The following is a 25,948-nucleotide window of genomic DNA, read 5'->3' as shown; positions in this document are numbered from 1 at the left end:
GCCGCTCCCGCCCCCGCGTTGTGGCGGCGGCCTGAGATGGCGGCGGTTGCGGCGGGTGGTTCGGCCTCGGCCGCCGGGGCGGCCCCCCAGCAGCAGCAGCAGCAGCAGCCGCCGCCGCCGCCGCAGCAGGCGGCGGGGGGCGCGGCGGGCTCCGGCTCGGGCTCCGGGGAGGCCGGCGGGGGCGGGGCGGGGGCCGGGGCGGGCTCGGGCGGCGGGGCCGGGCCCGGAGGCGGGGGCGAGTCGTGGTACCTGGCGCTGCTGGGCCTGGCCGAGCACTTCCGCACGTCGAGCCCGCCCAAGGTGCGGCTGTGCGTGCACTGCCTGCAGGCCGTGCTGCCCCGCAAGCCGCCGGCCCGCATGGAGGCCCGCACCCACCTGCAGCTGGGCTCCGTGCTCTACCACCACACCCGCAACGGGGACCAGGCCCGCGGGCACCTGGAGAAGGCGGTGAGGGGCGGCGCAGGCCGGGGGGTAGCGGGCCCCAGAGGCGGCAGTGAGAGAGCGGGGGGCTGGGGGAGAGCGGGGGGGGGGTCCTGCAGGGTGCTCACGGCTGGAGGCTGACCGCTCTCCCTGCGCTGGTGACCAGCTCCCTTCATGGGAGTCAAGCTGCTCTCTGCCCCAGCCAGCTTGAGATTTGATGCCCTACTGAGCAAGGGGGCAGGCTGTTGTCTGGTGGGGGGAGTGAAGGGTTTCATGCCATGGAGGGAGACTGTGCTGACTCCTCGATTGAGGCCCATGAGCCAGGTTCTGTCTGTTCACCAAATAAATTGTAGTGTGAGAGAATGGGTGGCCATGGGGCAGTTTCTTAAATGAATCCCTTCGTATTGTTGACTGTGCACTAACTAATCTGTTGTCTCCTCTTACAGTGGATGATATCACAACAAGTATCCTTTCCTGACCATCTGACAGTAGAACTTTAATAGCTGAACGCTCACTTTTATACCCTGGATTTAATGTGAAGTATTTCGACAAACAAAACTGGCCAGAGTGAATCTGATTCAGTATTTAGTAGAAAGAAAAGGAGTACTTGTGGCACCTTAGAGACTAACAAATTTATTAGAGCATAAGCTTTCGTGAGCTGTAGCTCACGAAAGCTTATGCTCTAATAAATTTGTTAGTCTCTAAGGTGCCACAAGTACTCCTTTTCTTTTTGCGAATACAGACTAACACGGCTGCTACTCTGAAACCAGTATTTAGTAGGTAGTTCTTGCCAATTCCCAGATGTGGGCTTCTTAAGTCTTTAAGCTTTGTCTTGGCATATTGAGCATTGATTGGTGGACTAATACATATTGCAACAAAATTTAATATTTACTTAACTTTGATGCTGCTAGATTCCACAGTTTGAAGATGTTAAATTTGAAGCAGCAAGCCTTCTGTCTGAACTGTATTGTCAAGAGGTAAGTGTATTGAGGCTGCTCCTAAAATATGGTACTTTGCTGATCATGAGTGCCCTATCGAGGAGGTGAAGGGTTTTTGACAATTTACAAATATTTTTGTATTAGAACCACATTTGCACACATCAGTTACAATGTACTCCTGATTATGGGTGATCTCTGGTGCAGGGAAGCTTAATTTGTAGTGAAGTAATATGGAAGTTCCAAGGTGTTTCAATATATCACATAATGCTGGTTGCAATTACCATTACAATTAACAAGTTCTGTGGTAAAATAAGTTTACGAACCTTACTTATTCCTTTAGTCATGGAGAAAAAGACAGGCTAACTTTTTTTTGGAGTTTCCTGAGATACTATGTGCCTTGAATATTTTGGATTAGATTTACTAAAAGACCTTTAAAAGGGGTCTTCAGTTTTTCCAAGCAAGCCCATTTGTGTTCTCTAGTATGCATTTTTCTGCATGCATGAAGGGTTATATGAGTGTATGATGGATTTATGTATTAATATTGTTCAGCACATCTTTAGAGGACTGCAAATTTGATTACTAATGTCACTGTTTGTTTTCAATTTTGTTTTTTTGCTTTAAGACTTTTTTAAATTGAGACCAAACCAGAATATCTTTCATTAAATCTCAACTGCTTTCAGTGCTGAAGATTCATTATTTTGATTGGTTTTACTGTTGACTTTAAGGTACATATTTTTATTTCAGAATTCAGTTGATGCAGCAAAGCCTTTGTTGCGTAAAGCCATCCAGATTTCACAGCAGACTCCGTACTGGCACTGTAGACTACTTTTTCAGCTTGCCGTAAGTATTATTTAGGTGCCTTATAAAGCTGCATAAAAAGACTGTGAAAATGTCAGGAAGAAAGTATAATTTACGTGTAAATTTCTAGATTTTTGCAAAGAGGAGAGAATACTTCTGTATTACTGAGGACACAGCAAGGCTTGGGTGTCTGTCTCTTGATCCAGTGGCTGGAACTAGTGCATAGATGGAACTGCTGAGAGTGCTTCATGTTGTACTATTGTGATAGACTTCAAATGGAGTCTAGTACAGGCCTCCTTACCTGTAGGGGTGGTGATGTGGCTGGCAGGAGAAGGGAGGGGGGAGATCCTCGGGATTCTAGCAGGGACATAGAATCCTGAGAAAAGGTAGAAGAATCCCCTTCAAAATGTACATAAAACAGATACCTCCCCACAAAGCCTGACTGGATTGAATAGAGAGTTTTCTACTTGAGGATGATGTGATAGAAATGTGGGTTCCACTGTTTTCCACTTGCCTTAACATCCAAAGCCAAACTGGATTAGAAAGTGGAATTACTACGAAGACTTCAGGTCAACATCAGAAATGTTATTCTCCTCGTTTCGTAAATGTTCTTATGCATGGCTTCTGTTGCACGTTTAACCCAGTACTCGTTTTTAGGCATCATCTGAGAACAATCGTGGAGTTGGGAGGCATGCTTGACATCTTGTCCTTACTTTTGTTGTACATGTGTTCAGAGGATACTACATAACCGATCTATAGGGTATCCCAGACTGTTAGGATTAGAAGGACATCATATCATCCAAAGAGTTTACAGGCTAACCAAGTAGTGAGAGAGGCAGGTCTTGCTCTCTGCTGGACCTGTACAGTCAAGAGAGCATTGTTCAGCAATATCTCTTCCAAGATGTGCCTTTTCTCAGCAGCCTGATAGATACACAGAATACAATGAAGTCTATTTGATAAGGATTGAGGGAATTGTGCTTTAGAGGCACTTTCTTTCAAAAGGGAGCTTGTCAAACTATTCTCTTGAAGGATGTGTTAACATTCACCTGTACTCCTCTTCTTCCCCCATTCTGTATAGGCTCAATCAAATAGCAACAACTTATTTCTTTGAAAATGACTCGTTTGTGTAATTTGAGTTGAGATTTTTGAGAGCCTTGCACTTCTGTCAATTAAGGGGGAAATGTTTACTTATCAGTGAGTTGTATGTGTACATATAAAAAGCTTAACCTCCAGTTATATTCTGTGCTTCTGTGAAAGATTCTTCTTACAAACTCCAAATATGTTGCTGGTATGGTGGCATGTTTCTTTCTAGCTTCTTCCTGATCAAAAGACCTGAATTCTTTATTCTGTTGCACATTTCACTGAGATTCTGAAATTGGAATTTTCCAAAACTAAGGATGCATCACAAAAAAACCTATACCACTCTTCTTCCCTGGCCTGCAGCCTTGAATATCAGGTGGTGCTCACCGACTTTGATAGTGCCTTCCCTGCCAAAGGAACCCCTGCTGTTTTTGACTGTATGTTACGTTTAGATTAGGCTGTATGTAGAATAGACCACCTCTGCTCTATGATAACTTGGATACGTGTTTAAAAAAAAAAAAAAGGTTTGAAGGTGATTTTCTTTGAAATGTTGAAGACTCTTTTCAGAAGAGGAATAGGAAAAGTTTCCTGAAAAGGCCTTCTGTTGATGTCAAGTGACATGTAAAGAACTCCTATTAAGCAGTTGTATCAAACTTTAATTTCATAACAAAATATCCAATTATTGTAACAGGAGTACCAAAAGAAAAACATTACTGGAAGTTTGTCATTAAAAATGCTAGCTTGAAAACTTGACTTTTTTTTTTCTCTCTTCAGCAACTTCACACACTTGAAAAAGATTTGGTATCTGCATGTGACCTTCTAGGAGTTGGAGCAGAATATGCCCGGGTAGTAGGATCAGAATATACCAGGTATGTTGCCTTCACCTACCTTTCCCAGAAATATTTTAATTTATTCTAATTTACACAGAGATGCTGGTTGCAAATGAGCTTCTCTAAATCCATCATAATCAAACCAGTACTTCTCATGTATTCTGTCTCTCAACCTGAGTCTCTTGCTCTCGCCCATCCAAGGCTGCTTTTAACAGGAAACAAACACCAGCAGTCTGCACCAAAGCTCTGGAGATTCTTATTTTAAACAGAACTTTGTTTGCCTTCCTCATCTACTCAAATCTTCCCAACATGCAGGCTTTAGCTTTTAGCTCCCCTGCAAATTGGGACCTTCCAAGGCTTAGATACAGACCTAAAGCCTCAGACTCTTTAATTCCCTGGCACTGTGATTTGGACTCCTTTTTCCAACTTTAAACTTGCCTTCTTCTTCTAGCTCTGGCAGGCGCCTTATTGTTGCTTTGAGTTGAGCCCCAGAGATAAAAGACAATGGGTGTTTTCTATATTTTGGTGCATAGACATCAAAAATTTGATTAAACCCTCTTCTCCAACCCCACACATTATCTTATAATTTACCTTATGTTGTGTCTTTTACGTCAGAGATACTCTAAAGTCTGGTCTGCCACAACTGGGGTGGCCGCACCCAGCCAATGCACACAGGATGCTGCACAGTAAAGAAGGACACTTCTGCTCTGATAAGTAGGATCATAGGATGATGGCCTTGCAGAGCAGGCAGGACCTCTTTTTGTAAGATCTCATTTCAAAGGTCTTCAGATGGTAAATGGCATGGACTTCATTTACCATGAAAGGGTGAAGGTCTGAGTTGGTTCTACTAGACTTTTGACCCAGGCTCCCAGTCAGTCTAAGCATTATAAGTGTGATGCCTATATGAATAGCTTGTTTCCTCTGGCCTAGTGTAGTCCATTCTGAAAAGATCTTCAGCAGTCTCTTACCCTAAGTTTTCTCTCATGAGTATATCTTTGTTCAGTGTTGTACCTTCTTAGAGCTGTGACACAGTTTTATTTTATTTCAGGGCACTGTTTCTGCTAAGTAAAGGGATGGTAAGTTGGATATATTTAAGTGTAACAAATAAGCAAGCAAGTTAATACTGTTACTTCACTTCATACGTTTTATCGGGACAAAATAAGGCTTTGGTCTTGAAATTGTCTAGTTTGTGTGCTTTCCTTGTGCCAAGCATATTTTGCTTCATTTCTGTAAGCAGGCATGATGTTTGAAATGCACCTGAAATCTGCTTTTTGGCATGCAGGATTTTTATGTAGTTCAATGTCTTGCCTGCTCATAATAGCAACACACAAGTAATTTCATGAAGAAATCAAGCACTGTTAGTTTTTGGCATATCTCAGATTAGGGAAGTTGATTACAATCAGTGATGCAGGATGAAAGGTCCAATAACATATAATGACCAGTTCTTTTTTAAAAAGAGCACCTTTAAAGTTAACATCTTAAGTCTACATTTAGGGACTTAAATAAATGAGACCCGACATTCGAAAGGGAAGAGCACTCAACAGCTTCAGCTCAGCTTCACTGAGCATTTAAGCTGTTTTTTCTGCACTATTTATATACATAATGCTTTTCTTATAGCTTCTTCTAATGGAACGGAAACTGCAGGAAGTGCACCCACTCCTTACTCTGTGTGGACAGATCGTTGAAAACTGGCAAGGAAATCCCATCCAGAAAGAATCATTGCGTGTGTTCTTCTTGGTGCTGCAGGTGACTCATTACCTGGATGCTGGGCAGGTATGTGAATGATAATTGTGCAAAGTTGTATGTTTGGGAATCAGAGAGAGATTCCTGTCCAAAAGGCTGTGATGTGTTATGAAATTACTGCATCAGCTTATGCCTTAAAGTAGACTAAACTCTTTAAGGCAATGACTGTTAACTGGTTGGCACGTTTACTGAAGTGTATACATATTCAGATGTTGTCCCAGATTGCATGACCTGTGTCTGATATGAATCAACTTTCACAGGTGAAAAGTGTGAAACCATGTCTGAAGCAGCTCCAGCAGTGCATTCAGACCATATCGACTCTTCATGACGATGAAATTCTACCCAGTAACCCAGCAGATCTCTTTCACTGGCTGCCGAAGGAGCACATGTGTGTGCTGGTCTACCTGGTGAGAAGCTTTGTTTTACTTAAGCGGCCATTGTTAACTGATGAGGTGTGGGATAAGTGTGCTCATTTCACGTGAGGATGGACCCTGTATCCAGAGTATGATCCAGTGTACAAGCACTTTAATTCTTTAAATGGTTGTGGAATTCACCATTGTTATGTATGGACTGAATGCACAGTACAGAGCAAAGAGTTTTTTACTTCTGCCCTTCCACATGTACATACTTCTTCTCATCTAATGCTTGACCCTTGCTCTCCACAGGGATCAAAAAGATGCAGTTCATCCTGTAAGTTCAAACTTACTGAGGTCAGAGTATGGTGACTTATGTGGCTCAAAACAACCAACAGATGGCAAACATGGTCTGAAAGAATTGGCTAGGAGAGCTTGCCATTACCCACCCTGTTGTAGTGTGTTTTAAATGCAGTGGTTTTTAATGCCTTTTGCTTCTAGAAACCAGAGTGGTCACAAGTAAGTGTGAATCTGGTGCTCTCAAATTTAGTTCCTAGTGGTCCAAGTCACCACATGGTAAGCTGCAGTTGACAATCAAGGTCTTCTAAATAGCAGTGAATGTCCCATATTGTGGGAGACTCCGCTTGGAAGAGCAGTTAACTTACATGGAAGTTTAATAATCTATGGAGTTTTGCTCTAGAAAGTGACTTTGTAAAGATGGCATCCAGATGGATCAGCCCTGCCAACTAAATCTGGGATCTGAAAATCACACACTTTTTTCTAGCTTGTCCATAATCACCGGTAATAAAGGTTGTTCAGGCTGCGTGTTTCTTTGTTGTATTTCTACCATTAGCTTCAAATTCTGGTCTGTGACACCTATGCAACTTTTTATTCCCTTCAGTAATGGCAGCATTTAAAGGGGTTGTACAAGAAGCCCTGAAAATGAAACTTAGTTAACAATGACATCAATACATAGGCCAAGTAGAATCCAGTTCATTCTCCTAGAGCTATGTTGGTTCTTCATGACTGACAGCAGCAGAAACTTATCTTTTTTAACAGAGCAAGGAGATATGACTCCATGTGCCTGAAAATACTTAACTCGTCTTTTGAAATTGACTGGATTTCAAGTTGATTTAAATTGTTTTGACTTCAGTTCTGGAATGTCACTCTAGACTTTCAGACCCTCTTTCTTACATTCTGTGGCAGGTGACAGTGATGCATTCCATGCAAGCAGGATACCTGGAGAAGGCACAAAAGTACACAGACAAAGCACTCATGCAGCTAGAAAAGCTAAAAAGTAAGTATTAGGGTTAAAACTTTTGATGAGTTGCAAGGCACCTTTATCTGGTGCTAACATAAAAATACTAAAAACTGCAATCTGCCTGCAAGAACAGGCACCTCTAATGCTATTGATCTGTTCGGGGTTACTTCCATAAGCCTATGTATGAGGATTTACTGCTCAGCTGTAAGAATTTTTGCTCAGGTCTGAAAGTTGGTTTATTAAGATCTGAGTCCAGAACAAGAATTCTTTCCTGTACGTATTTATTGATTAGTCTGCTGAGTTATGGGAGTACAAAAAGATTAATTCATCAGTTCCTATCAGTTTTTAAACTGCTCTGTAGAATCTTTGCTATCCAAATGACTGGACTATTCAAGATCCCACTTATTGGAAGCAAAGTCATGATCCCCAGGGGTTCAGCTAAGTGAAGCTTGGACTACCATTCTTTCCTGATCAAGGAACAATTCTCCTTTTAAAAATAGGCTCACTTCCCCAGTGGCAACTGAAACAGTAGGTGGGAGCAAGCTGACTTCTCCAATGCCACATAGTTCATATAGACTTCTGCTCAGAAGTCTTTGTGCTGGAGTTCTGTTGAACCGTCGGCATGAGGGAAGCTAGCTTTATAGTAGTTATCTAGGGCTTAGGCTGTGGGGTTAGGATGTTATAATGCTATATAACTTTATTTCCTGAACTACCTTTGCTTCCCTCTTAGTGTTGGACTGCAGTCCTATTTTGTCATCTTTCCAAGTTATTTTGTTGGAACATATTATCATGTGTCGGCTTGTGACCGGGCACAAAGCTACAGCACTGCAGGAGGTAAGACTGTCTTTTGATTACTTCTATGCTCATTTAATCTTTTGAATATTCATAAATCTTTGCAATAAATGTTAGTTAGAAAATATGGAAATTTAATTTCCAAATAACATGTTCAGACTCTCGCTGGAATCCCAGTAGTCTGTGTAACTACTAACAATGCATAGCAGTGTCTGGGAATCCTTAAGACACTGGCAAGGTTCTTAAGCCTTGAAATTAAACTACCTTCCATACGTCATTTGAGAGCACTTCAGAGATTTTATTCAGAGTTTTAAAATAGTATAGCTTGCTAATGGCCAGAACTGAGTTCCCGATGTTTTTCCCCTCATCCTCTTTTTCTGTCACTCTTAACTCTGCCACCATACTTCCTTCACTCAAACCCATAACTAGAGTTGTCTTCAACTCTTCTCTTTCCCTAACTTTCATATAGCGTCCACCACATGACACTTCAACCTGTGCATACATAAGATACAACTATTTTTCTATTCATACAGCTAAAACTGTCATCCAGACTCTCCTCTCCATCCTGATAGTTCATAAAAAATGCAGTTGAAGATTAATTTTCCTCATTTGTTCCTCTGATCAAGTCATCCCCCTTTTGAATCCTTCCACTGGTTCCCCATTCTCTATTTGGCTCTAGCTCAGGCATATTGCACTGGCTTTTCCAGCCCTTCACAACCTGCCCTTCGCTACTTATTTTTGTCTTATTATGTCACCACCTCCTTCCTCCCCTCTGGTGGTAATACTGGTCTCAGCTTCCCTTTTGTCCAATCCTCCCCCAAATGTCTGCATTGTCTTCCATTCCATCCCTTTTTTATGGAACATGCTTTCTGAATTGGTCCACTGACCTTTCAAATCTTTCAACGCTGCCTACCACAGCATTTAGAAGAAATTAGCCAAATAATAGTGGCTAAATAAAGGAGCAGTTGGTGATAGTTCATGGGTTGTTTTTTTTAAACCCTTTGAATGTTTTGTCCCTCTTCCATCTTTTGTCGCATGTTGTCTTGGATTGTGAGGTCTTCAGGACCGGAACCATGACTTCATGTGGGTGGATAGTGCCCAGCACATGATACTCTACCATAAAGCAAATAATTCTGAAAACTGACTGGTGCACACATCCCAGTACAGGGAAGAACCTATACATACTGATCTATGTATGGCTTAGCTTGCAACGTGTCTGGACTCTGCTTTAAAGGTGCAAAGCATAGCTTAACTTAATTTTGAGCAAAGCACAGCAATAAGCTGAATGGCTTTTACAGTTCAGGCAGTTGGGGAGTGGGGGCAGGCTCAGCCTAGACATAATAAAGAAATAATTGGTTTAATCTTTTAAAATATTTTTTTCTAACAGATCTCACAAGTCTGTCAACTCTGCCAGCAGTCTCCCAGACTGTTTTCTAATCATGCTGCTCAGCTACATACTCTCCTAGTGAGTACACACTATTATTGTTGAATTTTGGCCTATACATGGCACCATAACTAGAGTTCCACCTTAATTGTTTCAGATAACTGTTCTAGTGATGCAAACCTCAGCCAGATTTTTAGACTTGCACCAAGCAAGATCATTTAATAATTTTATAGAAATCTTGTAAATTGCCTCAGTCTGTCTTTTAAGCAAACACCAAGCATTTTGTAATAGCCATAGAACAGTTAAATATTTAAACTCTTCTCCTTTAAAAATACAGCACATTTAAGTATGGGAGCTTTGCAAGTGAACATCCACAAGGTATATTGTATGCGTTAGGGAATGCATTTTGGTAACGGAAAAAGCATTAGATGATTCACTGTATGTAGAATTTGTATTTTTAATGTTATATGAAACAAATAGATTCTAAGAAGAAATGAACCTTACAATAATGTGATGAGAAGTTGGCAGTACAGGAATTACTTGATCTTAAATGAACCAAACAAAACTGAGGCTTGTTGGTGTCTGGCATAACACATTAAATTGTTTTCCTGTTAATGCCTGTTAATTCCTGTGCACACTGCAAAACACCACATGCACAAAAATTTGCACAGAATTTTTTTTGCGCACACGGCCTGTCAAAAATAAGAGGGAACATTGCTCATAACTTCAGGATTTAGTGGCTCAGACTTGCAACCATCTACTTACAGAATTGCAATTTTGCTACAGTTACTAGAATGCTTAGTCTAAAATGCACTTTCTTTTACAGGGGCTTTACTGCATTTCTGTTAATTGCATGGACAATGCAGAAGCACAGTTTACTACAGCATTGCGGGTAAGATTTAATGCTAAAACTACTTGCTGTAGCTCTATTAAATGTAGACATGGGTACAGAGTAGACTTACCTTTAATTTCTCTAGGGTCTATTCTCTAGTAATCTTTTATGAAGCAGCCATGGGTTTTGCTTTACATTTCCTTGGGTAAGGCAAAGCTATCTTACCCAATGAAATATACGAATAGATCATTCCACTATTCCTGTTGAGAGAGGGAGGATTAAGACTTGGGGGGGCACAGAGCCTGCGGGCTTTAATATTATCATTGGGTGCTCGCAACAGTCTCTCTTTAATAGAGTGAGGTGATATCAGAGGACACTGTGCTCAAAGGTCTGGCTTAGCAGTTCCATCTCATCCAAACTGAGAGCGCTTTAATATGAAGAGACATAAGAGTAACTAAGATAAAGCAGCAACTTCTTAATGAGCTTGGAATAATGAAACAAAAAAAGCCTCATCACAGGAACGTGGTGTTTAAATGCTGCCTGTCATGTATTTTGCTTTAGAGACTTTTACAGACTGCTGTTGGGTTTAATATTTATTAACAGCTTCTCAGAAATGAGTTCTGTGTATGAATGCACTTTTGAGTGTCTAGATGGCTTGGATCTTCTGGGCTGCGCTATTTCTTTGTCTTGTGAGGGCTGTAAACGTGCTGCTTAGTGACTAATACCACTCCAGCTATTTCTGGTTTTAGTTTGTGTTTTATATTCTATTTTAGCTCACCACACATCAGGAATTGTGGGCATTTATTGTGACAAACCTGGCCAGTGTGTATATCAGGGAAGGCAACAGACATCAAGAGGTATGTGACTGGCTGCTTCTGATCTGTGGCTTTACAAGGTGCATATTTGCAAGAGGAAAATATTTTAGCACAGCACTTTGATTATTGGTTCTTGGTGTGCTTTGCCACAAGCAGGAGTGCTTTGTTGGGCAACCACCCATCTGATCAACACGGTGTCATTTATTAATAATATTACTCACGGGCTTGAGGGTATGAGTTGGCCTAGGGCAGACCATTAAAGGAAATGAGCATTTTGGATCCTACAGAGAGGTGTGATTTAGATGTCAGAGCACAGCAGTGGGAGTCAGGAACTTGAGTCCTAATCTCAGGTCTGTCACTGACTCCCTCTGTGATCTTGAGCCAGTCACTTAAATTGTTCATTTCAGTTTCCATCTGTATCTAAGGGCAATATCTACATTACATGGAGTTTAATAAGAATTAATTAAAAGATTGTGAAGGGTTTGGAAATGGACATTTTCAGGTGGTGATAGTTACTCACAGAGGACTGATTGATCAACCCTCTTCCCAAAGAAGTTTAAATCATCTTTCATGTATTTATCATTTGTGCAGCAGTATTTGGGTATTCTCTCTAGCACTTCTGATTGGGTTCTTTAGCTACTTAGCAGAAACAATACTTTCAAGTGTTATTCTTAATCTTTTGTGGACAAATTGTACATTGTCAATTTGAACAAGCAAAAGCTGAAGCACGTTAAAAAGGGATGCTCAGAGAATGAAAATTAGTCAACTTAATTTTTGTTTAGTGTCAGGTTCTGGTTCTTGTTAGCAAGATAATTCAGCTTTTGGATTTCAAGCACTCCAGTCATATGTTTCCATTAAAAGTCTTTCCAGTTAAATTTGAAGTTTCATGCTCACACTTATGAAGTCTAAAAAAAATAGAAAATTGTTCTTTGTAAACCTGATTTTTCGGGCCAATATTGAGCTGATGGAACCCTTCCAATGTAGGAATGTTCCATCTTGTGTTCTAGCCAGTAACAGCAAATGTTTGCTATGTTTTTTATATAACTTGAGCATTCTGCTTTATGTACTGCTCCCATTAAAACATTTGTATCCCATACTGTAAGCTAATACTAGTTAGAAACAATTTTTTCCATTTCTGTTTCTTGACTACAGCTTTACAGTTTATTGGAAAGGATAAATCCAGACCACAACTTCCCTGTAAGGTAAGGATTCTGTATATCTTCTAAATGCTATTTTTGCAAGGGTGTTTTTATGGCTCTTGCCTTGTAAAATTCTTAAAATAAAAAAAGCATAGCATGAAAAGCAAAAGATCAGCTTTAATGTCAAGGAAGGGGTGCTTACAGGTTTTTAATCTTTACCACAAAGAATTTTGCTTTGATTATGAAATGTTCGAAAATAATTTCTAGAATGTATCCTGTATTATGCATCTGATTATTGTAAAACTCGTGGATTTAAGTTTATCGCTTTGTCCCCAGCTCTCACTGTCTTCGAGCAGCTGCTTTCTACATCCGAGGACTGTTCTCCTTCTTCCAAGGAAGATACAATGAAGCAAAGTGAGTGCAAAATCAGTGCCATTTGGAAGGAGTGAGCGAGAGGGAAAAATGGCTCTTTCATACAAAAGAGAGAGAAAAATGAGACCTCTTCCAGGCCTTCTCCCCTTGAATTTGGCCAGGTTGATTTAATACCTGCTGTTTGCCTAAATAGGATTGACAAATAGTTTAGAGAAATTCCCCTTTAGATTTTCTTCTCTACAGCTTTGAATTCCTAGTAATGACAATATCTAGCACTCTTTGTTGGTAGATCTCAAAGTGCTTTACAAATGTCTGTATTGTTGTTCCCAGTTTACAGATAGGGAAACTGAGGCACACAGAGAGGAAATGACTTGCCCAAGATGTTGCAACCAGCCAGTGTCAGAGCTTAGAGCAGATCTTAGGTCTCCAGAGTCCCAGTATTTGCCCCTTGACGTCCACAGTTAGTCTTTCTGTTCTGGATTATGGTTATTACATGTTTGTTACATATTAGAAGAAAAGGAGAATGTTTTATAGAATGTTTCATTTTTGTTCTTTTTTGATAGACGATTTTTGCGAGAGACACTGAAAATGTCAAATGCAGAAGACTTGAACCGATTAACAGCATGTTCTCTTGTACTCCTGGGTCATATATTCTATGTGTTAGGGAATCACAGGGTAAGCCTTTACAGTCTTCAGTATTGCTACTAAGACCCTTGTTTTACTTGCTATTTGACAAAAAAAATCAGTGGGTTTTGTATAACTAATCTGTCTTATGAGTTCCACACATAGCAGTATCCTACCTAAAGCTGGCAGCATATTGACTTTTCAATTTGTGATTTGCATGTTTAATGGTACCTTGACAAAGCAGTGACATTTGCAATCTATTTCAGAAGATTGTATTTTCGTAATGTTTAAACATCTACTTTGATCCTCTTTTCAAGTGAGGAGAAATGGTTTAAACTGGATTGTTTTGGAAAGGATTCTGAATTCAGATTTTTTTTTTTTAAATCCTCATGCTGTGGCAAGATGATGCATGCAATGTTTTCCCTGATGTGCCCAGTAGATGTACTCTAATTTCTATTGTGTTGAAAGATCCTAGACCACTTTAGACTGTATTTTAGGGGTTACTGTCCTACCTCAGAAACACAGCTACCTCCTGGGTTGGAACTTGGCAGCCATTCTGTGATTACCAAAGTTGTTTCAATTTCAGCAATAATTTATTATATGTAATTATTGGTGATTCATATATTGAAACAAAATCCTTAATAGGTCACTTGCTTTGAAGTTACTAGTCTTAATTGGCCCCTTGTATTTTGTAGCCCTTCTATATATTTGCCATCTCTATTCTCATTTGCTTTTCTTATGCATTGGGGAGCAGTAAACTTTAACTCTGGACTTCCTCTATGTACTCTGTCTGCGTCTATTTGTCATACACATAATGTATAGTGTGTGTTCAGGTGTTTGTAGTCTCTTCTAAATAAATCCTGATATCTGGTGCTTGGATTTAGTTTGCTGCAGCAGATCCAGTAAATGATAAAATAACAAAACGGGTTATATAGAAGAATATAATATCACAAGAGATCAGTTCTAATAGCCCAGGAGTGGCACTGTCTGTCATGTTACTGCATAGGTGAAAATTGCCCTGAGTAGCTCTTAACTAATACATGAGAACAGTGTTGGGTTAAGAGTTAGCTAGATATTCTAGATGGCGGTGAATATCTTCGAGGTGAGGGGGGAGGAGCTGGGGGCTGTGAGCATTCCATTGTGTGACTTGTTATACAAATTTTACGGAACACTTTTATATCTTAAAGAAAAAATCTGTGGCTACAATGACTGTTTGACCTTAATATGCATTCTTGACTAGGAAAGTAATAACATGGTGGTACCAGCCATGCAACTTGCTAGCAAGATCCCAGACATGTCTGTGCAACTATGGTCTTCAGCTCTGTTGCGAGGTAAGTTAGTCAAAGTGGAGCTCCTATATGTCTGTATACAAGACAAGTAGCAAGTTGAGTTCTCAGGATTGGGGAGAGGGGAAAGACCATGCTTTTCGATTCTAATGCTTGCCAAGAAGCTAGTGGCATAAACATCTTATGAACTCAGGTTTTTTAGGCGTGTATGTGTCTGAAAGACAAGAAATGTTAATTTTCTGACCCAATATGCTCATATTTAAAGTGCATGGAAATCAGGTGCTTCTTCCAGAGAAGCTCTGCAGGAGAAGCTGGTGTCAGTCACTTGAGTGTCAGAAATTCTGACTGTCAGTCCTGCTGGGCAGCAGCTCGCATAAACTAATGTAGCCTGTCATTTGCAGCTGCTCAGACTTGATGTCCAGGTCTTAGGCAGAATGATCTTGGCCAAAGTTTTCAAAAGTTACAGGTTGATTTTGAATGTCCAACTTGCCACCTTAAAGGGGCTTGACTTTCAGAAAGTTCTGAGAACCATCCTCTGAAAATCAGCCCCACATAATGTCTCCAGGTGGGTACCCAAAATCACTAGTAACTTTTTAAAATCTTGGCCTTTGGGGTGTCTCATTGGAAACCTGTAATTTTTAAGAAACTTTTTTTCCCACTTTTTCAGACTATTGCACTAGCTCCTAACTGTTCCCACCATCAGCCAACTTGTATGCTGACCTTATTTGCCCCGAAATAACGCCAGTCACAAAAGAGGTGTGATTCCCAGAGGAGAAAAAGATCAGGATACATTGGCTGACAGTGGCAACAGTTATGAGCCGGCGCAGCACAGTCTGAAAAAGAAAGGGGAAATGTTTGAGTGGCTTTTCGGTACCTGATAGCTGGAGTGGTAGTCTCAAATCTTAATGTCACCTTTTCTAGTTTAGCATTAGGGTGCAAGGTGAAAGAAAGGAAAGTAAATTAAGCCAGGAAGGAGAGATGGTGGTCAAGTGGGAAAACAAAAAAGTAAATCCCAAGAAAATACCAGATGGATGCTAATGGCTGTTCCAGGAGCCTATTGAATCTTTAACCTTGACACCAGCCCCAGATTTTTTGGATGCCGAGGTCATCCCTGCATGTTTTGCTACAATAGTAGAATCACGAATGCCTGCATTATAGTGTCTCCATGAATGTCTTGCAAAAGGGGTGGGAGAGAATCTTGTATTGCTCTCTAGCGATCCCATGTGGCTCTCACAAGAGCAGCGTTAAATTAATCCAGAGAGAGATTGATCTAGTTCTTGACTAGAAAGGCAGGTTAGCCTGCTGTAAAGCTGAGAGGGTGAATGAATAGGCAGGATTCTAGAGGATGTTTTGTCGTTGATTCGCTCACAAAGTATCCGTTTTTCAACATTATTCTCTGTGCTTCACCATGTCCTGTGTTCTGGATACTGGGAGCATTGATTGTTTCACTTAAATAGTTTCCGCTGCTGTCGGAGCATTCATAAATAGGGAGGGGGAGACTGTTATAGCACATCGTACATAAATATAATTTAATTTGACTCCCATCAGACCCAGGATGCTTTGTACAAATATTGACTAGTTTCTTGGCAGACTGTGTTAATGTTACAGTTGACTTACCTTGCAGCTTCAGTTGAATATAAATAGTCAGGTTACTACAAACCCTGTGCTGCACATTAAGCACTGCAGGCAGGAAAGGCCAGACTTACATTCTCCTGTTTTCCTGCTGCTTTGGTTAAAAATGTCTTCCAGGTAATTGAAATACTTTTCTAATTTGCATGTGAGTGTAGCTCTTGTGCGAGGTGCATTGATGGCTCTGGAGACTGACATCCTCAAGTTATCCCTAGTCCGGGTGCAATATGAACTTCCCCCACACTGTCCCATCAGCGTGCCTTATCCATGCCTTGGAGAGACCTTGAGTGGAGAGGGCAACTCTGTCTCAATGGTCATTACCTGCTGGGACTGCCTACAAGAGGTCCACTTGTTTCATGGTGTGGATACTTGTCCACTAGTAACTAGCCTGTGGCTCATTAATTTACTGTGAATAGATTGCCAAGCATTCAGCCATCTGATAAGTACCATTTTTCAGTTACTAGTCAACTGCAATAAGATTTTCCTCTTGCCTGCTATCCTTGTATGTGATTACAGGTCTTTCATAAAGTTTATTTCAGGGAAATGGCAGTCACCTTGAAATAGATTAAAGCTCTTCAGTAATGGAGGATGAGAAAACCATATACATGGATAGTTTGTGGAATTGCCCATACTGAAAAAACAGGCCTGGGTTAGTACACTAGAATGTTGAAAAATATTTAGGAGTCAAATCAGTATGATGGCAAAATATACCACACAGAGGCTCTTTATCTTGGCACTGTCATCCTGGTAATCTTTTTGGTTAAAAAACCAAGGTGCTTGATTGCTAATAAGTGTTGTATTCACTGCAGGATAGCACTGCTTCAGGTTTCTGATAATGGAAAATATAAGACTTCTTTTTGCTTAACTGAAGATTTGTGCATAATGATAGCTGCCTATTTAGCCCAGATTTCCCTTTTGGACGACAAAAAAATGCAACTTTATCTCATAAATTCCTCCTGTGTTCACATTATAGAATTGCTGATGAAAAAGCAGTGGGCTACTAGTCATGGAGAGTATCCTGGCAAAATGGAAGTGTTAAGATTGGATTGGCACCCTTAAGAGCTGTCCCTTCCACTTTTTGTATGCACCATTCTATGCATTCCCATTCTATGTATGCACCAACTTCCGTTCTGCTTAAATGCCATAGTGATGAGAATTTTCTTTATAAACAGAGATATTTAGTGTTGAAACAAAGTTCTTCAGTCGCCTAATATTAGAGCAGCCTGGAAAATCAAATGGATTGTGTATGCTGTTTGGGGTTGAGCAGGAGACTGGCAGGCATCTGTGGCAGAAATTGATCTCAGGAAAGGCAGAATCCAAAGTGGATAATGCCTGGGTTGTGAAGTGAAGGCAGCTATGGCTGCTTTCCCCAAGCAATGCCAAAAAGAGGCTAATGACAAATGTGGAGAGACACAAAGATACTAGAAGGGGCACTAGGCACCGTGACTCCTGTATACAAAGTGCTACTCTCCCGCACCAGACAGCACTTCATAATGTGAAAGCAAGAATTGTGTTGTGGGGCTCTTTTGGCGCAAGTCTGAGCTAAAAAAGGATGATCTAGTTTAAATGAAAAAAGAAAAGGAGTACTTGTGGCACCTTAGAGACTAACAAATTTATTAGAGCATAAGCTTCCGTGAGCTACAGCTCACTTCATCAAATGCATCTGAAATGCTCACAAAAGCTTATGCTCTAATAAATTTGTTAGTCTCTAAGGTGCCACAAGTACTCCTTTTCTTTTTGCGAATACAGACTAACACGGCTGCTAGTTTAAATGAGCAAACATTACATAGGGTGAGACTGTGATGCCAAGTTTCAGCCTGTAGTGAATTAAAACAGCGCAGTTTTAAAGCTCCACAAAATGTGGGGTTTGTAATAGAAAATTATAACTCAACTTCTATTAAAATCAGCACTACTGTCAGATTAATATAATTTCCTGTAATTACCAAGACATGCAGTCGCACACTTTTTTCCAATAGATGGCACTGTAAACTAGACACACTGTCAAAGGTTGACAACAAGCAGATGTTTTCTGTTCAAGTAAGAATTACTGGTTCTTGTGGAGCTACTGGCATATTGTCCATAGAGGTTGAAAATAAAAAGAGAATAAATGTTTTGAAACAGGGAAGGATAACAGACTGTTCAGCAAAAGTGAAACTTTCTCCTGCCCTCTGTGCAGAATAGGACAGTGCAATAGCAGGGAATGTTCGATGTGGCTGGTGTAATAGTGTTAAGTATTTTAGGAATATTTTGTTAACTATTTTGTATTGTATACAGTATCTAAGATTAATCTGCCCTCAGATGCAAGTGTGCAGTTCCTACTGAAAACACTGGAAGGGAGTGCCTATGAGGGTAAAAGTTAGCACCGAATGTAACTTTTGGCCATTTTGGTCCAGTTCTATCTGAATTTGCCTTTCCATTAGGTAGCTGAGGTAAAAGCACTTGGAGTACCATACCCAAGTGACATAGTTAAGCCGATCTAATCTTCAGTGTAGGGAGTGCTAGGTAAATGGAAGAATTCTTTTTTCAACTTAACTACTGCCTCTTGGGGAGGTGTTTACCTATGCTGACAGGAGAGCCCTTCTCGTTGGCGTAGGTAGTGTGAACACTGAAGCACAAAGGCAGTGCTGCTATAGTGGTGCCACTGCAGTATTTCTAGTGTAGACTAACCCGTGTCATTATTTTCATTGTTCTCCCTTGCTGAAAATAACTTTTAAATATCCCTAGTGTAGCAGAAACACCTTTAAACTTCTCTGCAGAGTTGTTATAAAAGTATCAGGGCATGCTATTTAAAGGGCAGACTTTTTGAGGGGGATAATCAACTTAAAAAGCTTTGGATTCAGTGTTCCTTGAAACTGACTTTTTTTTATATATATAAATATAAAGTAGGAGGCAGGAAGGAAGTTCCACATGGGGCTACACAAGTGACCTCCTCTTCCTCCAGCTAATAAAAAGAGGCATTCTTAAGCAATAAAAAATCCCATCTGCCCAAACTGTCAGCCATTTAATCTTTCTCTCAGTACAAAAATGTGACACTCCACTTTTTTCTCTTTCAGATCTGAACAAAGCCTGTGGAAATGCAATGGATGCTCATGAGGCTGCACAGATGCATCAGAACTTTTCACAGCAGCTTCTTCAGGACCATATTGAAGCTTGTAGTCTTCCAGAACACAATCTAATTACGGTAGGTAGTCTTCATCTTTCAACAGTATGGTGTGTGTAAAGCAAAACACTGATCTTTTCTCTCGTCTGCCACCACTCCCCTGACACACATGCATCTCAGTGAGTCGCCAAACTTCAGGCTGCTTCCTAATATTTATAATGGACTGATAACAGAAAAGAGAAATGGAGGTCAAATTAATGAATTAACTTTTGTAAAGGCGGTTAGGTTGGTGATATCTTTATTTCTCAACTGTGCTTTTCCTTGAATGTCACATGATTTATTGCATGAGCAAAATGGTTTTTGTAACCAGTCAGATGGTTCATTTTACTTACGGTTCTTGCTTTCAAAAACAAGAAACCATTTATGTTCTGGATATGTTGTTAGGTTATGGTAGTACCCCCAGATCTTCAGTCTGAGAGATATTGTCTTGTACATTGCAAGAAATATCCACTACTGTTCGCATTTCTGCCATGTTTAGATTTTGTGTGCCTAAATCGAAATGTCTTCGGGTAGCCAGTTTAGGGTTTGGTTTAATTTCACATTTTGTATCTATACAGACATTGCCATAAACTGAAGGTTTTTTTACCCCTTTGAATATGATAGTCTTCTGAAGTCACTTACATTCACTTCTAACAGAACTAAATACAGTGTCTTAATTTGGAATCCAGAGAATTACCTTAACCTCTGACTCCCTAACTTTGACTATCTCAGTGTCAAAATGTTCTGACACTCAGATTGTTTTGAAGAGGTAAAGAAGTCAATCCAATTTTTTTTAATTAATAATAATTTAAATGTCTTAACTTTCTGGGGACAAAATGAGACGACGAATGGAGAATAGGAAGAAATCATTTTATTGCTTTGTCTGCAGTATGTCCCTTTGTCTGCAGATTTCCCAGAGGAGGGAATGCTAGAGATATAACGTCTTGTTTACAAAGATGCCCACAGTAACTATGTGATTCCCAGGAGCATGTGTATATAACCTGCAATCCCAGAGGACACAGATTTCAGTGATAGTGCTGTGCTAGTGACTTCAGTCTGATGTCTACCTGCATTGATGAGTTTTTCATAATCCATGTTCTGATTGCATAGGCTAGATAGTGTGGGTTGGAAAAAATGTATATTACAATAATTAGTTTTCTGTCTCAGCGGACTTTGTAAAATGTAAAACACGCAAATGTATTAAGATGCGTGAGAAACAGGCCTTTATTGAATTTAATTTTGGTTGTAGCTTGAGCATTTTAATAGACTTGGACAGACAAACTCAACTTAGGGCCCTATCCATTAAATCTATACTTAGGAGTGGTTTCAGGATTGGACCTTCACATTCTTATGGGAAGGAACAGGAAATGCATTCACTCAGTAACTTGCCAATCCTAGGTCAAATGAAGTAAGAGACCAATGTCTGTAATTAAATTGGACCCAAGAATGACTGGCCTTTTGAATAGCAGCATTTTGTCTCTGTAGTATATCCTAGTAATGGACTCCTGGCTGATAAAAATCAAACATTCTGGTTCTCAACTACTTTTGATGCCCTGACTTTTAGTATCTCAATGTGGTAAATATTATATGGCCAACTCTTCATTTCTGATCTTGCTGTGATTTTTTTTCCCTCCCATGTAGTGAATATAGGATTTTCATATTGTATATTGTCTTTCAGTGGACAGATGGACCGCCTCCTGTACAGTTCCAGGCTCAGAATGGACCCACCACAAGCCTAGCCAGTCTCCTGTGAAAGAGAGAAACTATCAGGACAATGCTTAGAAAATGTAGCCAAAAAGGGGGTGGGGGGTATAAGAACATTTTTCCAAAAAATTTTCTGCAAAGAAAACAAAGCAAATTCCTCTTGTAGTGAGGGCCTCGTAGGAAATGGATTGATGATCACATAATGTACATTTCATAGACTTACAAAATGAAAAGGGCATTTTAAGCTGCTTTTATGTAGCCTGTGTGAACATACAGCTAGTTTGTGTGTATATTCACCATCTGGTTTTAACTTGTTTTCCTCTTATCCAGAATTAAGGTTTAGACAAAGAGGAGCATTTGTTCCTTAAATTGGTTAGATGTTTGTTTTAAAAAAAAGACAATAACAGAAAATGAAGAATGTATTCAGATTGGAACCGTGATCATAATCTAAATATTTAAATCCTACCTGAAATGATGCATGCCTGCTTTTATTGTTTTTTATGCTCTCCTCTCCCTGGGAGTAATTGGATAGAATCATGACTAGCCATAGGGGTACAACAAGCTTCAGAAGTTGGTTCATGAAGTGGCATCCTTTCTTCTTATTCTGTATCAAGGCTTTGAGAGTGCCAGAAGAATTGGAATCCCATAATGAAGGTAAAAATTAGCTCATTTACTAGACTGTTGAAGAGAGATGCAAAACAAAGTGTGTGGTTTAGGGTAAACAGTCCCCAAATCTGACTTGAATATCTGTATAGAAGAGGCTTACAACAGAATAACACGTGCACCTGGGAAATCTTGCGTTTCCAAACTTTTCCATCTGCTGGGCAAATTTTCTCTTTTGGTACCTCAATTTTTGGAACCTTGCTGCTGTGAAGTTACTGTGTTTCTCTGTCTGTGTGCTGTCCAGCTGCCTATCAAAATAGGAAAGATGTGGTCACAACTCGGTCATTTCCATTCTGCACAGTAGAGTTTGGCAGTTGTTAATTCTGTGGAGCAGTGTCAACAGCTTGTAGCTGGGATTCCACCATGTTGAGTGCAGAATGGTGTAAAGGTCATCATACAGGGTTATATATGTTTCCCCGTTTTTGGTAGCTCTGCATATTTTGCCAGAAAAATACATGTTAAGATTTCTAACCAAATGAGTACTGCTGATATTCCAGTAATACCTGTGGGGTTTTTTTTAAGAAATGCTAATCTTACATTTGGGGCAACTTTCTGAGCTTAAAATTGTTGAGTCTAGCAGGAGTGTATTTGAAATTTCTCTCTTGGGGTGGTTCTTCTCCTATTTAGCAATCTGGCATATGTCTGATAGGACATTACTTGCCTTCTAGAAATCAAAGTCTACTACTTGAACATTGAGCCATATATAATTTTTTAATGGGTCAAAAATCTGTTTTGTCCATGTAACGGTGGGGTTTTGTGATCCCTCTGCTTGCTGTACTGCCGCTGTTTAACCTCTGTTCTCAGAGCTGTGCTGACGCACAAGCCATAATAATTTTAGGCTTCATGTAGGGGGAAGATGCTTCAATTTCAGGCCTGCAGAGCAGTACTTGATGCAGCATAAACTTAGTTTTTTTTCCCAGAACTCAAAAGATAACAGCATCTTCGTAAGCTGACAGGGCTTTATGGGTACTTTTATGCAAATAAGCATCTCTTGTTTCTCACAGTTATACAAACTGTTCCACAACATTTGTGATTGTGTTGATTTAAAAGGAGAGACTATCTCCAGTGTGTCATCTGTTTTTTGGACCCAGGCTGGAATGCCATTCTTGTACCCAAGAAGGGTTGTGCCAGTTGATCATGATCATGCTACTTAGAGTATACTTTGCTGAGTTCCTTTGAATTATATCACTGACACTTAGCACAGTGCAGCCATTCCCATGAAGGGTCCCAGATTGACAACTCTGGGGACAGAAATCCTCTCTCCTCATAAGACAGCTTTGGCAGCAGCACTGCAAACTTGCACCACAGTACCAGTGTGGCCTCAATTCTCACCAGGTGGATTCTGTCGCTGTCATCTGATGGGACTGCCAGAAGAGGTGCCAAATTGTGGTATGGGTATCTGCCACTAGGAAGGGTACTGGCGCAATAGACTTTTCATACTGGCAATCAAGCAGCTGTCACTGCAGTCATTTTGTCTGGATTTCAGCCATTGATGATCAGGTGAATGGTGCCATATTCCATGTGCCATCCAGACCCCTGTATTAGGACATCGCTTCTTAAAGCCCACAACCTTTACTCTGGGGCATGAAGCAATTAATGTCTAGTACATCTATGGCCAGATTTCCAAAAGTGCTGAACAAACATCACCTCCCATTGAAACACTTATGGAAAGTGGCCATATTCTCAGTGGTGTTGAGCACACCACCCCGCCCTCAGGGTTTTCCACTTCCGGTTGCTGACTTGTCTTAAAAATATGCCGCCAGTTGTGGGTGCTGGTCAGTTGAAAATCCTATGAAAGAATCTTGGTTTAGAAGTGTTTATACTTTGCATTTGGATGTGTTAAAGAATGGAGCCTTTAAAAATGGGGTGGGAGTGTGTGTGTCTGTCTGTCTTGCTTTCCCACTGTTAGGGAACGTTCTTGTTCTGTAATGTAATATTCAAATTAATACAAATATTTTTAAATAATTCCCTTCAAAGATCGGCCTGTTCAGATGATCCAAGCACTGTTCCTTTGTCTGTCTTCTAGGCTCCTGTCATCCACCCTAAGCTTTTTATTCACCAATCATGTTCCCATTCAACTGAAAGAAATCCATTATAAATGTTCGTTAAATGCCTCTTCTATGAAGCAATGTAGGGGGAGGAAACAAACTTGTAGTGGGCTGAGGACTAGGTATGGTTCACATGAAGTGTCTCCAGACAAGCCAGGCATGTTCACTTGAGTCTACACAGGTACGTTGCCTCCTGTGGCATTACTGCCTTCAAGCTTTCAGGGGAAGCAATCGGGTTTTCAAGGCTAAGGGTTATGAAAAGGCCGTGTGTTATCTTCTGTGCAGCTCTTCTGTTTGCAGTGGTGATTTTCTAGCTTCTTGTTGGCAATACCTTGGCACATATGGATTGCTTTGTTCTATCTGTAGAAAGCTTGTTGTAAAGTTATAGGAAAAAAACAATGGGAATGCCATCTGTTACCTGACTAGCCAACACTTGCTTCTTTATAGGAGGGTGGTGCTGCATTTCCAATCTTCTCTGGACAGAATGGCATGCTTGTTCATATCTGTTGACAACTGACGTATCACCCACCATAGGCTTTGTTTGAATTCAAACTCCCTTCCCTTTCTCCTGCCTTCTTCCCGTGCGCAGAATTTCACAAACTGTGTAAATTTGAATTAACCTGGTAATTTTGTATCTCTGAAACTCAGTGTACATTTGCTACAATGTACAATGCTTTTTGACTACACTTGTGTATTAAATTATTTGTCATATTTGCTTTTCAATACATTTTGTATGATGATTGCAGATTAAAAAAAGGGTCTCATAACTTAAGTTCTTCCTAATTTTAAAATGCATAGTATCTTTGGTCATCTGTATGTCAAGATGAACAGAAAACTAGAAATTTACAATTTAGAAATTTTTGGTTAAATGCTTGATCTGACTTTAAATTGATTTGATCAACACTGCATATTTCTAGTCTTACGACTCCTGTCCCTTAATTCCCTTTATATGAAACATACACAGTCGTTTTTATGAACTTCTTAAAAAAAAAAAAAACACCTGTACAGTTTCTTTAGTATTTTTAAATGAGTAGTAAAACTTGTACAGAATCATTTTATCATTGTCATGTAGATAGTGTAAAAACTTCAATATGTATAGACAATGCAGTCTGAAGCGGTGTTTGCCTATTATTTTCATTTCCTGTAGTACAGACTTCAGAGGGGTTTCGGCTAATAAATTGCATACTTGGGAAAGACCATTTAAATTAGCTCCCAGTTTCTTGAAAAAGTAGATAGGAACTTTATTCCCCCTGTACGTACGTGCATATGTGTACACGCGCGTGCACATGCACAGAGAAATGTGTGATGGTACAACAGTGTGAGTCTTGAGTTGTTCTACCTATAGACACATGCAGTTCATCACTTTGTTGTTTTACCACTTTGATTTCAGGTTTTCAATTTACGCAGAGAATGGATAGTTAGGTTTTTTTTGACAGAAATTCTAATTAGTATACCATTTTGCTTTAATGTACAGGGTTGCTGACAAAACTACATATCACACTAAATGAACCTGATTAGCATTTATAATGTATGGCATTCATGCCACAATTATGGAAGCTCTTTTGCACCAGAGGGGTGGAGCTGGAAGCCAATCAGTATTTCAGCTTGTACAGAAAAACCTTCAGTGAAATCAACAAAGTGAAGTATCACTTGTCGGTACTGTTCTGCTGTCTGTCTGAGCAAGTGTGTTGAATTATTTGCTGCCATGAAATGTTAATGTTAGATTAGGTCTGTACAATGTATTGTTTGTGTTTGTAGTTCTCCCTAAATACCAGGACTACTACTTCCGTCTAACACTGTAAATACCGTAACTGATGTAAGGAGACGTAACTTTAGGCATTAGTTTGTTGCGTTTGGTTCCTCTCGTTTTCTATATTAGAAGAATTTTTAATAAAGTTTAATCTGGCCTCTAATTTTAGTAATTTGTAAAATACTAATTCTATTAGTTGTAGGTAACTACCAAGGCCTCTTATATGGAGGTGGTGACTCAACCCATCCTCCAGATCTGCCACTGAAAATTGTTTAAGGTGGTGCTGCTTTGGGACAAAACACTGTTCAGAGAGAGCTGTGCCCCAGCAGGACCCCAGCACGGTACATG

The 25,948-nt window shown here is 40.1% G+C and overlaps 1 protein-coding gene across 1 annotated transcript; it reads left to right on the top strand.

Annotated features, from left to right (window-relative positions):
• Window positions 1–21: 21 nt before the first annotated feature.
• MAU2 (MAU2 sister chromatid cohesion factor) lies at window positions 22–25,763 on the top strand. Its single transcript, XM_038383864.2, has 19 exons — window positions 22–447; window positions 867–884; window positions 1,332–1,397; window positions 2,103–2,198; window positions 4,011–4,105; window positions 5,115–5,142; window positions 5,684–5,839; window positions 6,070–6,216; window positions 7,369–7,459; window positions 8,154–8,257; window positions 9,603–9,680; window positions 10,426–10,491; window positions 11,205–11,288; window positions 12,399–12,448; window positions 12,722–12,799; window positions 13,321–13,432; window positions 14,622–14,712; window positions 19,350–19,477; window positions 21,114–25,763. The coding sequence occupies exons 1-19, from the start codon at window positions 37–39 to the stop codon at window positions 21,186–21,188; spliced, it is 1,974 nt and encodes a 657-aa protein (XP_038239792.2). The 5' UTR covers window positions 22–36; the 3' UTR covers window positions 21,189–25,763.
• The last annotated feature ends 185 nt before the right edge of the window (window positions 25,764–25,948 follow it).

The sequence above is a fragment of the Dermochelys coriacea genome, chromosome 25 (genome assembly GCF_009764565.3).
Source record: "Dermochelys coriacea isolate rDerCor1 chromosome 25, rDerCor1.pri.v4, whole genome shotgun sequence".
Lineage (NCBI taxonomy): Eukaryota > Metazoa > Chordata > Testudines > Dermochelyidae > Dermochelys > Dermochelys coriacea.
This window is presented reverse-complemented; position numbering and strand designations above follow the sequence as displayed.